This window comes from Haliotis rufescens, unplaced genomic scaffold, assembly GCF_023055435.1.
Source record: "Haliotis rufescens isolate VD_foot unplaced genomic scaffold, xgHalRufe1.0.p SCAF_2, whole genome shotgun sequence".
Taxonomy (NCBI): domain Eukaryota; kingdom Metazoa; phylum Mollusca; class Gastropoda; order Lepetellida; family Haliotidae; genus Haliotis; species Haliotis rufescens.
This window is the reverse complement of record NW_025963890.1, coordinates 47,393,013-47,407,808: the sequence shown is the minus strand read 5'-3', so window position 1 is coordinate 47,407,808 and position 14,796 is coordinate 47,393,013. Positions and strand designations below refer to the sequence as shown.

The 14,796-nt window shown below is 39.9% G+C and overlaps 1 protein-coding gene across 1 annotated transcript; it reads left to right on the top strand.

The window, feature by feature from the left end:
• The first annotated feature begins 15 nt into the window (after positions 1–15).
• LOC124142254 (leucine-rich repeat-containing protein 42-like) lies at positions 16–11,929 on the top strand. The gene is made up of 6 exons (XM_046510594.2): positions 16–31; positions 246–309; positions 2,054–2,172; positions 3,860–3,945; positions 6,689–6,854; positions 11,517–11,929. The coding sequence occupies exons 1-6, from the start codon at positions 16–18 to the stop codon at positions 11,828–11,830; spliced, it is 765 nt and encodes a 254-aa protein (XP_046366550.2). The 3' UTR covers positions 11,831–11,929.
• The last annotated feature ends 2,867 nt before the right edge of the window (positions 11,930–14,796 follow it).

Sequence of the window (14,796 nt, the reverse complement as noted above, 5' to 3'; positions counted from 1 at the left end):
GACAGCGCAGACCCCATGAGAAGCAAAAAGAGTTGGCTTCTTTGCAAATGACATTAATTATCAACAATGCAAAAGAAGCTTTGTTCAAGAGCAAATAGAAGAGAAAATTATGACGCACCTCAAAACGATGAAACCACTGAAGTTGAAACTGTCAAATCCTTGATGGAGCTTTGTGTCATATTTGTTGCTAACAACCTTCATTTTGTTGACTCGTTCTTGGGCTTTCCAGATATAATTGGTGAAAGAATTTTTACAACTGCACTTTCTCTTGATAAATTCTCAGTCAACAATTCAAGGCTTGAAGCAAACGTGAGCCCATTTAGTTCTGCTTATGGAAGTATTGTTATTGACAGTCTCTCTCTGTCAGGTCAACACCTTGTCATAAACAATTACCTGGAAACAATATGTCTTTTCACTGACTTGAGTAAACTTGATCTTTCATGTTGTGGTCTTGGCGATGACCATGAGTTGCTGCAGCATTTCTCACAACTACACAGGTGATTGTTACTCTTTAAAAGTCGACAATTTGGGAAATAGTGCCAACCGAAATAGTCTAACCTTGCTTATGATGTCTCCCCAATTGTCATGCACCACACCGAGTTTGTCAGATAGCTTGAAATCACATAGGTCATATTTGAGGTGAATGCAATAATCACAACCATCTAGATTTCAGATCTGCACCTTGATGCATACAAACTGAAAATAAGACAGATAACTCACTCACTCACCCATACCCAGAATAATCTTGATAAACAGTTTCAGAATTTACATGTCTAAACTAGTGTTGCTGTTTTGGTCATCAGCAAGTGCTGAATGACAGACTTGTGAGTAATTGAGTAAGTTAAGTTTTAAGTGCCATTTCTCCTTTTGTGAATATCAAGGATAGAATTAATCTTTATCGGCCCACTACAGTTGCACTAATGAGATCAGATGGTTACTGGCATGGTGTCACAATTGTGTGGATCAATGCTCATGGTGTCAATCACTGGATTGTCAGGCCCAAACTGGATTATTTACAGACAGCTGTCATATTACTGGAATACTGCTGAGTACAGCAATAATCAACAAGCAAACAAAACAATTCTATCAATGTCTATCATCTGTTCCAGACCTAACTGGGGAGATCATACACAATAGTATATAGAGACAACATATGATTTGTTTCTACTGTACCGGTACTCTCAAGGAAGCAACTGTGATCATGTTATTACTTTCAAGAATTACTTGACTGCCAAGCAATTGTTGTTCTTGACACAAGTTATGAAATATATGGTTATGTCTGACATGAAATTCTGTCTAATCCAACATCTATCCAATCTAACTATTTCCTGGTCCTTCAGAATAGACAGTCTACTGTATCTTAATATTTCTGCTCAACACAATATTCAAATGTAACCTACTAACCCACTTCCATATAAATGTATACCTGCTATGACTTCTATTCTAACAATCGTTTGACCTTGGATGTCCACTCACCACTGCCTTGTTTACTGCCTTATATATGTGTTGTAGATCAAATGAAGTAGAATCTAAGAAACTATGAAAACAATTACAGTATTACATGATATAATAAGCGCCCCGCTCTAATAAGCGCCTACGGCGATATTTGCAAATGTATTGGCTAATGAACAATCCCAATTAGCACCCCTTCCAATTGATCAATGTACACAAGACTTATTTATTTGTGTATTGTACGCACTCGTGTGTTATATCCACCCTTAATTATGGGCAATTAAATTCTGGAAAAATATATCTGTCGTATATAAACATATCAGGCTGTCAGCATAACCACGAAATTTACGATCTTTCAACTCTGTTTTTTTTTTCACCATAATAATATTCCAATAAGAGACTCTTATTTCTAATTTTGAGAGCAACCTGGGCACTTATTATGTCAAATACGGTATTTCAAAATCACACTGGGATTTTGGAGTGAAAAAATTCAAAGTAGAAAATCAAATTATGTCCTGTAACAGTCATCGATTATACAAACAAAAATGATGTTTTGATTTTGGATTGTGATCAAGGTTTTGACAATCTAAATTTATTTCAGCTTACAAACCCTAAATCTTCGATGCAATGCCATGACAGACAATGGTATGCGGAAGCTAACGGCGCCAGTTCGGATGTTCAAGCAAGGTCTGCAGATGCTCAGGAATATAGACATATCAGGTGATGAAATGACTTTGACGACAAACATTAATACAACACTTATTGATAACATGGTTGATTGTGACCTTGGTCATTTCTGAAAACAAGACAAACAAATTTACAGTGATGCTGTCACACGATTTGCAGGCCGTTCTTGTTAACCTAGAGACAATGTATATTGATAGGCAAAGGTAACTAACATGTTCTGTTTTATCACATTGGGAAGTTCTGGGCAGCACATGACACAAAACTTATCTCTTTTTCTTTGCAAAATGAAAATGAAATGGTGTTTAAGTGGGTTTAAGATGGACCCCCCCCCCTAGGTTTTAAAAAACTTTTATTTATTCTTTAGAAAAACGCATTACCACAAAATTCAAAAATAATGTTTGTGTTCTTTGTAGAAGTTATGGTGAAATATCTGGATATTTTGATATCCGATTATGGATCAGTATGATTTCCTATTGGAGCTCAATACACATACAGACCCATGAAAATCCGGGGTAGAATAGGTCTTTAACAACCCATGCTTGCCGTAAAAGGCGACTGGGCTTGTCGTAAGAGGTGACTTACGGGATCGGGCGGTCAGACTCGCTGACTTGGTTGATGCATGTCATCAATCCCTATTGCGTGGATTGATGCTCATGTTATCAATCACTGGATTGTCTGGTCCAGACCCGATTATTTACAGACTGCCGTCATATAGCTGGAACATTGCTGAGTGCGGCGTAAAACAACAAACAAACCATGATTGATTAACTGTATGGCAGAACTGCATGGTCCAGAGCTCTTTTGAGTAGTATATGTACTTCATATTAACATGATTATTACTATATTCTCTTTTAAAAAAACATGAGGATGAATTTGCTTTGCCTTTGATAATGTCTGAGTATACATACTGACTACTTTGAAGGGGCAGTGGGGTAGCCTAGTGGTTAAGCGTTCGCTTGTCATGCTGACCCAGGTTCAATTCCTCACATCGGTACAATGTGTGAAGCCCACTTCTGGTGTTCCCTGCCGTGATATTGCTGGAATATTGCTAAAAGTGGCGTAAAACCATACTCACTCACTTTTGAACGTGAATATATACATTTTGTATCTTTGAACACAGTCAGTGTGTGCGCCATTATCAAATGTTCTACAATGGAACAGGAGTATGTGATAATTTAATCACTTGATTAAGACCTATTTTGTGACTTTAATGTCCTGATTCCATAGGTTTATGATAATTCTAAAAATTACAGCCAGATTAATAGGCATAACTGTCAGACATTTTGTCTGGTCACCGGCAGGCTTACCATGACCTGTGGCTAACCGTCTACCACTAACATTGCATTATCAACAGAAAACTTCCAGTGATTGTGAGAATCATGCATTGTTTGAGACATGGGCTTCTACTTTCTGGGGGACACGGGTGGTCCAGTCGTCTAAGGCGCCGCGATTCGCTGTGCAGAGTTGCGTCCATTGGGCACGCCAGAAACCTATGATTGTCGGTTCAAATCCCGGTTAGCCCCGATTATGTTTCTAGGTTTGTCAACACCATACCCGTGCTCGTGGGTTTCACCGAAGTGGTAAACGTCAGAGACCTGCATCACTTGGGGCTTTCCTCCCACTTTAAGCTGACACGCCGTGATATAACTGGAATACTGTTAAAAGCGGCGTTAAACCCAACTCACTCACTCACTCGACTTTCTGTTTTCTCATTATTCAGGGAATCAGCTGACGGAAAGAGGAGTGAAGTACCTGTCAAGTCTTCCTGTGCTTCAAATCATACATCTGTCTGAAAACAAAATTAAAGTGAGTATCAGTTATTTCTTTTCTTGGTTTCATACCAATAAATCTGTCTCCAATAGAATGTGACTGCTGGCACTTGGCCAAATATGCGACTCAATATGAATGCGACACCCCCTCCTCTCAAGCATCAGTTGATTTATATCTAAAGAAAATGTCCTCTGTCGGGTTTACAGGAGAATCCTCACCTTAATCCAACTTTACATTAATCCAATCACACACCAAATGGCACCGCTTATTAGCGCTGAATAGAGTACTTCCGCTAAAACAATACGTGCGTGCTGGTTTCGTGTCGCAAAGACACTGTGTTGCGTGGGTTGCGTCTGTCTGGACTTGCAGGTGTGATCAGTGATGACATAGATGAGTAGAACTCTTGTCTTGACCCCAGCAGTGACAATTCACAGGGTGTAATTAGTGTTGGAATGACATTGTTTAAATACTTGTTACAAGTGCTCCTCAAAAAAAAGTCATGTGGAATACATAGTTGTTTGTTTTCAGCGTATGTCTAAGTTGGTATTTCCGCTATCCAAAGTGTCATATTGTTAATATAATTGCGATGTTTAATAAAGCGAGCAAAGACCACTCGCATTTTTCGCATTTAATTTACACTCGCGTTAATTTCAAGATTCACAGTATTCTGTGCCTGTATAGGGGAGAAATGAATGGCAATCTCAAGCAGTCCCCCATGTTGTTTCTGGGTTTGTCAGTATCATAATTATAATCATTTTGCCACAGTGCCAAAGCTCCATTCAACATCCAAGCTTACATGAATTGACGGTTGTCAGTAGAGAGAGAGAGATAATAGTTTATTTTCGTGTCACATGTTCTTTTACATTATTTTAGTCAGCATTCCTTGATTAAATTAAAACATAAGAGGGGTGTCAGTAAGCATGCACTCAATAACCATTCTCAGCTCCCTGGGGAGTATACAACCCAAGCTGCCTGTTAGGTGCTAGAAGGTAAACAACCACATTGCCATCTCATCCTACCGGGTACCCATTCACTGCTCTCTCTTGCCCAAGGAGACACCACATGTGGTACATGTGCTTCAGTGTGGGGCAGGATCGAAGTCCTAGAAATTCTCAGGAGCCAAACTTGGGAAACGTAACCCATGTTGATCACAGGTTTATCTTTGTATCCAGAGGTTTTTTTTAATAAACATCTCTATAGATCATACCATGAAGATCTGGGGTGGAATAGGTCTCCAGCAACCCATGCTTGCTATAAAAGGCGACTGTGCTTGTCGTAAGAGGTGACTAACAGGGTCGGGTGGTCAGGCTCGCTGACTTGGTAGATGAATGTAATTGTATCCCAACTGCGTAGATCGATGCTCATGATGCCAATTGATTATTTTCAGACCATCATCATATAGCTGAAACATTGCTGAGTGTGATGTTGAACAACAAACAAACATAATGGGTGTCATACAGAAGATGAAACAAATAGCGTTACCTTGTAGTCAACTGAAAAGTTCAGTTGCATGAAAAGTTCACATCTTCCCGAAGCAATTGACTTAACTGACTATAAAAGTCCAGTTTCCTCTCTTGCTGAACTAGGCTGGAATTTCTGGGATCGATCATAGCGCCACCAGTGGCTATTACGAGTTATGTCCCGTCTTACTTTACGCAGTGCTTCAAGTCACATGAGCACCTAGATTAAAAACATGAAAAGATTCGGAAAATATCTGTTAACGCTAAGTTGTCAGTACACATGCTTTGCAAAAAGTGCAATCAATCGTAATCTGCACGACAGTTTTTTCGAACCAGATGTTGATTTTGTTACGAGATTCTGATTGGACTATGCATAGACTCGTTATTCCAGCTAAAATATAACTCCATAATTTTAGTCTAGTTTGCCTAGAATGGAAATTGGACTTTTGAAGTCAGTTATCTCCCTTGCCTCGGGACGATGAAAGGCTCAAAACTATTGTGACATACATGTTGACATTTACGTATATTTATTGCAAATCACACAATGTTCAGAATTACTTGGAAAGTATTCAAGACAACATTTATTTTATCATTCTATTAATATGTTTAAAATATCACATAATGTAGGCTGTTTTTTTTTTCATGTATTATCTGTCAGAATATCTTAAGCACAGTTCTCCTCCAGAACAAGTAGGAAACATACAATAACAGGGATTAATCTTGACCTTTCAGAGGACAATAATCAAGCCCCAAATCTGAAGCAAATGTTTCTACAAAGTCCCCAAAATAGAACATAACATTCTGCAGAGGCAAGCCATGACAGCCATTACTGTATTCGACGTAATAAGCACCTAGGGAGCTCTCAAAATTAGAAATAGGGGGCTCTTATTAGATTATAATTTTGGTGAAAGGGTTGAAAAATCGTAAATTTCATGGTTTATGCTGACACCCAGAAATGATACAAAAGAAAAGTCTGTGCGTATTATACACAACAGATATATTTTTCAAGAATTTAATTGTCCGTAATTAAGGGTGCATATAACACACAAGTGCGTATTATACACGAATAAATAAGTCTTGTGTACATGGATCAATCGGAGGGGTGCTAATTGGGATTGTTCACAAGCCAATATATCAGCAAATATTGCCGTGGGCGTTTATTACGAATATGGTAAGCATGCGAGCTGGACTAAACAAAAAGAACCAATTGGTTGTCAGGCAAGAAGTTTAGAAGAAATTTGATCATTTGGAGAGCGTGATATTTTCACCTATTACTCTCATCATGGCCCTTGTTTTTCACTCCAGTTTAAACATTTCAGAACTACAGCCTGTTGAGAGAGCAGAGGTTTTATTTATCCAGTGAGATGGAGGCATTGTGCCGACAGGTGTTTGACATAGAGACACATGGCTGGGCTGCCCCGGTAGTGCAGGCATGGACTGCACAAGCTCAGAAACCTCCACACAAGACAAAGAAATCATCATTTTGTGAGTTATCAATACTTGTCATTTTGGCCTGTGAGGGAAAGTACATGTAGCCTGTTCCACCACAGTGATCAGTATTGTACAACATTACAACAGAGCAAGTCAAGTAATCAAGTTTGGCCCAACACTCCAAATCAATTTTTTTTATTCAAAACCCAATTACTTTCAATTAACTTGCGTACGGAAACACATGCATTAAATGAAAAACTCAAATGTATAAAAACAGCTCGCGTAAATACCCATGAAGCTTCTTCAGCATGTGTACAAAGGAGCTGATTTCCGAAACACAATTACAAGTTAATATACTTTCCTAGTCAAACCTATAGATGTCAAACAGTTATATACATCTAAAACATTATTTCATTTTTTTAACATCTTAAAATGTTCACTAATTTTGGGAAAAAACAAATAGACTGATGACTAGATGAGTGAAAAAATATTGGTTACCCAATGAAAAATGTAATAACCCAATTAAAATAGAAACCCTAGAGTAAAATCTCAATTGCTCAATAAGTTATCTGGAGCTCTGATATTAAGTGACGTCAGTTCTTATAGATACATTTGTTAACACTATGATGACTTCACAGACTGCAGGGGGCACGGGTGGCCCAGTCGTCTAAGGCGCCGCTATTCGCTGTTGCAGAGATGCGTCCCTTGGGCACGCCAGAAACCTATGATTGTGGGTTGGAATCCTGGTTCTGCGCGCATATGTTTCTAGGTTTGTCAGCACCATACCCGTGCTCGTGGGTTTTACCGAAGTGGTAAACATCTGTGACCTCATCACTTCCTGCTTTCCTCCCACATTAAGCTGACACGCCGAGATATAACTGGAATACTGTTAAAAGCTGCGTTAAACTCAACTCACTCACTCACAGACTGCACCTTTAATGACTGACACAAAATTAACTGTAGACAATACAAAAGTAGTGTCATCATTCAGAACAGCAATGTGTTAGCGGTCATGACCCATAGCTTTTTTGTGTTTTTTGAAACATAAAAGCAACAAAAAAAACTTTGTTAGCAAATCAGATGGCAAGAAACCCTTAACTACAGCCTCTGAGAAATTGCAATGTTACATCAATTGTGGCAAAATAGTGTATTACATTTTCGGACTTTTTGTTCCATTAGATCCCCATTTTGTAGTCTGGGACCCCTGCTATTAAAGGCTTTGAGTCCCCAGAACCCCCAAAACGAACAAGGAGACGAATTCTGACCCCTCAAAACCTGGTGAATTTGAAATGCATATACTATGAATCCTTTAATAGCTTTGCTTGTTGCAGTGTCTACTGGTGTTGCATTTAATTGAATTTTGAAAAAAGAAAATGAAACATGTTTTACCTTACCTGACGCAACACAGTGCTTTAGCTTCCCTACCTATTACAGACAGTACTGGAACAGAGAGACAGTTGAATCAGACTATAGCCTGTGCCCCGATACCCACAAGTTATCCGCCTTGGCCTGTAATTCCTCATATTCTTCTCGGTCTGCCTTCCAAGAGGCATGGGGGGCACTGGTGGCCCAGTTGTCTGAGGCTCCGCGATACGCTGTGCAGAGTTGTGCCCCTTGAGCACGTCAGAAACCTATGATTGTGGGTTCGAGTCCCGGTTCGCGCCGATTATGTTTCTAGGTTTGTCAGCACCATACCTCTGCTCGTGTGTTTCACAGAAGTGGTACCAGGTCTGAGACCTGCATCACTTTGGGCTTTATGGAATACTGTTAAAAGCGGCGTTAAACCAACTCACTCACACTCCCAAGAGGCATGTGTTTTGGAACAGTCATCTCACCTGAAGTTTCTTATCAGTTTTTGATGTTTTCTGGTGGTGTTACAGCCATATATGCTTTCCTGAATATTTATATCCACTCACTTGAGAAAGGACAATTCCAGGCCCTCCTCCTCCGTTGCCAACATCTTCTCTGCCGTTGGAGTCAGACTTTGGAGACCTCCTGTATGTCAATGCCGTTTCCGTAACCTTACAATCACCGTTCGCCTGCTCAACGTATCGCCTCATCCACCTCTGGCAACCTGGCATTAGGTGCCTCGGGTCCTCGCTTTCTCCCCGTTCTTCAGACGTTCAGCATTGGGATCAGTCTTCCCCTCTACTGTTTAGCAGCACCAGTATGCCGTCTCCCCTGATCGTCGCCACCCTACTCGTCCCCACTCGGAATGACGAACAGGATTTCTTCCCCAATTATGATGAGTCGTCCCCTGAAAGGAGACTTACACCAGCTGATTAGCCCGTCTGGTAAGAGGATCATCTCCCCTGTGTTTCAACTGGGGAAGGTGAAGCACAGGGTCTCGGATTCGGGGGATGTTCTCCTCCCCTGGGACCAGCTAGTTGCCAATGTTTCCCGTTCTCTAGATGCTGACTTTAGTGCCTTGGCTGTTGAACCTTCTATTCAGATCTCGCAGTTCCGGAAGACATTACATTACCCTTTCCACTCTATGGATTTTGCTGATGCCTCACCACCCGTGGATGAGGATCCTATGCCACAGGTTCTGCCTACAGTTTCGTGACATGCCTCCCCTCACTACCAATGTTGACAGAATGTGGTGGAAGCCCTGGATGGCTCAAACATCACGCCTGGGTTTTACTTGCCTGTCTTCCTGGTGCCTAAGAAGGGTTCCTCCAAGATGCGGATGATTCACCATCTGGTACTATTCAATCAACACTACCTCGCTCTTCTGCTGCATTTCCAGATGCTCTCCCTCTGTATACTTCGCCACTTGATCCAGCCGATGGATCACCTCATCAGTCTGGACCTGCAGGATGCCTACTGTTACATGGCAGTGTATTTCATTGTCAAACAATGATTATAACTGTAGTACATTGGCTGAGATTCAGTAGAAGCTCAGTGCATTGTATTGGGACAATAATTAGTTGTCAGGAAAGTAGTACTATTTAATGTAATGAGGAAGTTACTATATTTAGATGCTAGTGTGAAGTGTAAACTTCCGGAATAGCATAGATGGATGTAAAGCGTTATGGAAACGTGGAGTATTCTGTGATGTTCTTGTGACACTAGACTGGTCTGGCACTGTGTGGAAAGTTCTTGAAGCTAGTTGGACAATATAAGTGGAGGGGGCATGTGCCTGTCTCATCTCACATTTCATGACATCAAGACAAGCTTCAATGTGAGGATCACTCATCACCCCTGAAGCTTGACCGCTGCCGCCGCTTGGTGAATATATTATTATCCCAGACTTTTGCTCTCACCGCTGTCTTTTTGTATTTGATACTGCCCACTGCCATCATGTTATTTACTGCCATTGAATATTGTACCACCACTCTATTGTGTACTGACATTGAATATTGTACTACCACTCCATTGTGTACCATTGTGTAAATACAGTGCAGTAATTTGTATTGATTGTAAACTTAGTTAATTTTGTAATACATTTGTTGATTGTATGCCAATTGTTGGTTGTTTGTTGGTTTCACAATCAGTGCTTTTACGTACAGATTTCTGGGTTAACTATTTGGGAATCGACCCATAACACTACCTACATGTTCCCATTCAAACAGCTCATTGTTGATTCCTCCTGGGCCGTCACTTCCAGTGTGTCTGAGTGGGGTATTAATGTTAAACTGAGACATGGTATCTCAGTGAGCTAGCACTATAAAATCAGCATAAGTCCGGACTAGTATAAGCATGTTCCTTCCTGTTTCTAGTCGTGTCTCCGCGGAGGTGACGCAAGGTCTCTCCCCTTGGCTTCGATCACCTATACTTTGCACTACGGACTTGCCGCCTCCGTCGGCCACTGGCTATAGTCTGTTTCAACTGTCTCTCTGTTCCAATACTGTCTGTTTGTAAAAGGTGGAGAAGCTAAAGTACTGTGTAGGATCAGGTAAGTATAAAAACATTGCATTTATTCGGAAATGCTCATAATCTTAAAATCTTTAACAGAACAAAGACTATATAACAGCCTTAGACTGATAATGTACAAAGTTTCATGGAGAAGTTTCATAACAGAACCGAGGTAAAATTATGATTGCTTCCATTCAATTCAAGTCTTAATTTATAAAATTTGTATAAAAACAAAATAATTCTGGGATTCATAAATAGCAAAAGGCACATCTACACTGTGGTAAATGTGTTTACAGAGTTTCGTAAAGATAAAAAATCAAAAATAATTTTTGAGTTCTTCTCCGGAAATGAAACCCACTGCTTTCATTCATTTCGGGGACTAAGTCCAAATATATAAAATTCATATGAAATAACAGAAAAATTCAGGGGAATCATAACAGGCAAAAGGCACATCTACATTTTATGGTGAATGTGTGTACCAAGTTTCATAAAGATGTCTCTAATAGTTTTCGAGTCCTGCTCAGGAAATGAAACCCACTGCTTCCATTCAGTTCAGAGACAAAGTCAAAATTTCAAAAATTTATATAAAATATTTTTAAAATGCAGGAGAACCCTAAATATCAAAATGCACATCTACACCATATGGTAAATGTGTGTACCAAGTTTTGTAAAGTTATCTCTTATGGCTTTCGATGTTTTACTCCGGAAATGAAACATGACAGACGTAGCCCATTTCTATATCCCCTGCAAACTTCGTTGGGGTTTGGGGAAATTAACCCAGGCTATGTTAACAATATATTGAAAACGATTTCTAAAGAAAAGCTGTTGATAGTTTGATTATTCTTTATTTTTTGACAGATCGCTCACAGAACAATGTCGAGTCCAAGCCATCCCCCGTCCTTCCTCCGCCCCCCATATACTCTCGTGTGCTCATATCGGACTCACTGCGTCCAGGCAACACAGGAGAACACACTCCTCGCCAGTCCTCGCACACATCAGCAGCAACACTGGACTCCACCAGTAGTACCATGTCTGGAGACAAGCCTCGCACATTGGCTGTGGTGGAGGTACAAAATGACCCCGAGGAAGAGGATCTGATGAAAATGTATGGTGGTTACTGTTCATCAACAAAGCGAGAAACCCTGTCGAGTGTGTTGTCTGGCTGCTTGTGATCGTCTGTTGGCTGCAGAGCCTGTTTACCCCCCTCTGGACAGTCTCACCGAAAGGATGCTAGACCTGCAACTATTGTAATTGATACACTGAAGCATGGATTTCTTTGTTGCATCTTATTAGATGAGGGGGTACGCCAGAAACCTATCATTGTGGATTCGAACCCCGGTTCGCCCAGATTTTGTTTCTAGGTTTGTCAGCACCATACCCATGCTCGTGGGTTTCACCGAAGTCATAAACATCTGAGATCTGCATCACTTCGGGCTTTGCTCCCACATTAAAGGGGCACTGATCTAAAGCAATTCCCCAGGACTGGTTGTTGCCTTTGTTGTTATTTTTTTCCGTGAGTACCCGGATGATATAGCAGAAACCTAGACTGGCTCGCGACCTGTGCTGCGCAATTCATAGGCGCATTTGTCACTTTTATTGATAGTATAAGGGCGTATGGTCACATCTATCAACAAAATGAAATACAGTTTTGGAAATAATAAGGAAATGTAGTTATCTTTGTCGGTAGCATCGGTAATGGTGACGAACTTTTGATAAGTCACTTGCTTGATAATTGTGCGATTTTCGTTTACACTATTTTGACACACAAAATACATATTTCTTCTGAACATTGCTTATTTTATCGTGTTTATATTTTTTACAGTCAAAATATTCAAAATTTTCACTTAGGAAATTTATATTATAAGCCTGAATATTCAGTTATTTTACAAATTGACTGGAAAATATGTCCATCTGTATATTGGGGCGGTCGGGTAGCCTAGTGGTTAAAGCGTTAGCTCGTCACGCCGAAAACCCGGGTTCGATTCCTGACATGGGTACAATGTGTGAAGCCCATTCCTGGTTCCCCCCGCCGTGATATTGCTGGAATATTGTTAAAAGCGGCGTAAAACCATACTCACTCACTCACTCACTCCATCTGTATTATTATGATAACGAATCTCCGAGAGACTGAAAATGTTGCGATGAAAAGTACATTTCTATATTGTTTGGCTTCTAATCCTACATAATAATCTATTGTGATGTTTATAGGCCCTTTTGATTGTCTTAATCAGTTTTAGTCAATCTGTTAAAGAAATGGACAGATTTTTCAGTCAAAATGACTGAAATATTTACACATTTTATAAATTGACTGTAATATATACACGCTTACAAAGGAAAAGACTTGTGAAAACGTGTATCGCGCATCGAAGAATTTCCCAACCAAGACGTAGAGGAACAGGAATGAATCTGTCCAATGCTATAGCAAATGAAGGAAAACAAAATGCAAATATCATAATTACAACCTACCAAATTTATGTGTATAATTTTAGGCACCTTTTTTTTCGAGGAATGTATCCGTGAATATCCACACAAAGGAACAATATCCCACACGTCTGCAGCTGTACAAAGAAACTTATTCGATGTCACATGTCTCTGTAACAATCAAATATTTTTTTAAATATATATCGTTTCAGGATATTATAACCCTGGGTCGTGGGTTCTACTATTTAACGTCCGAGGACGCCCGGGAAAGTCCGGGAGGTTTCATCATCCTTCAAAGCCTACGTTACGAATACCTCGTCAGTTCGAATAAAATAAAATCGTATTTGCTCGCAGATTCACCATTTAAAAAGAATAGGGGTGTATGTAATTTTCTTACAGCTATATGTTATTTTGTATAATTAATACAAGAACACAATTATTAATTAGTATCATTCTCCTAGGTGCTCCCTGGCATTCCCCTGACGTTTCCGGACGCCCCCGGGCGTTATTTAGTAGGACTGGTGTTCGTTTCTCAACTGTTGCTTAGATTTTTTCAGGTGTTTCACATAGGTGTCATGTCTCAAAGGTCGGCTGAGAAAGCCCACGTGACAACTATTCTCATAACGTCCACGGTTCCTAAAAAAAATCCATTGAGTTAGATAACAATGAGCAATCAATCAATATATTATCAGTTAACCCTTTGAACAAAGTATGTTGTTTTTACATCGGCACTTCACGCCATGACATGAGTGTATTCCCTTTGTTTTAGTAAACCTAGACATGTAAACACTCACTTTTGACATATCCACTGTGCAAGATAACAGTGATTAATAAATCAATGTATTTTCTGTTAATCCTTTGATGACTAGGAACGATCCGTTGATTTACAAAAAAGTAAATCAACTGATCATTCATCTCTTGCTGGGCTGACACGTGTATATTACATAACACACATTTCACCTCACTTGAAACCTGGATTTAGATTGAACAAGTATTTGTCACAAAGTGACGAAATTTCCCCCGACGCCTTATGCGATGTGGCTTTTTTCCAAATATTTTATTCCTTTTGAATAATATTATTTTCTGTGTTAGATACCTCTATGGAACTATTTGTCGTACCATTAGAAAAAATTACCAAAATTCCTGCAAATCAAATCTGCTCATGGCTGCTCATATAGAGACATGTCTGATCATCAAACATGAAGAAATCCAGAAATTAGTTCTTGAGATATTGCGGCAACACCGTTTTCCAACTCCAAAAGCAGATTTGCTTGCTGTGACCTTGAAAATGGGGTCAAGGTAACCAAAACCGACTGGTGTCTGCGGAGTCTGTATATCCACCATAGTTCCAAATATGAAGACAATCCAGTGTTTAGTTCTTGAGATATCGCGGCAACACCGTTTTCCAACTCCAAAAGCAGAATTGCCTGCTGTGACCTTGAAAATGGGGTCAAGGTCACCAAAACCGACTGGTGTCTGTGGAGTCTGTATATACACCATAGTTCCAAATATGAAGACAATCCAGTGTTTAGTTCTTGAGATATCCCGGCAACAAACAGGTGGGACGGACGGACGGTCGTGAATACTATGTCCCCCGCTCCGCGCTTTCACTCTTTTATTATTGAACTATAACAATCATTTAACTATTTCCAAATGACGACATCCGATGAACTTCTTTTTGTATGTTTGTTAAGGCCGAAGAAATTAATTAACATGC

What these genes read in the sequence shown, in the direction of transcription:
- LOC124142254 (XM_046510594.2), top strand. An exon ending in CAGGAATATAGACATATCAG is followed by an intron (nt 2,173 to 3,859) that starts GTGATGAAATGA and finishes CTCATTATTCAG; the next exon opens with GGAATCAGCTGACGGAAAGA. An exon ending in GACAAAGAAATCATCATTTT is followed by an intron (nt 6,855 to 11,516) that starts GTGAGTTATCAA and finishes ATTTTTTGACAG; the next exon opens with ATCGCTCACAGAACAATGTC.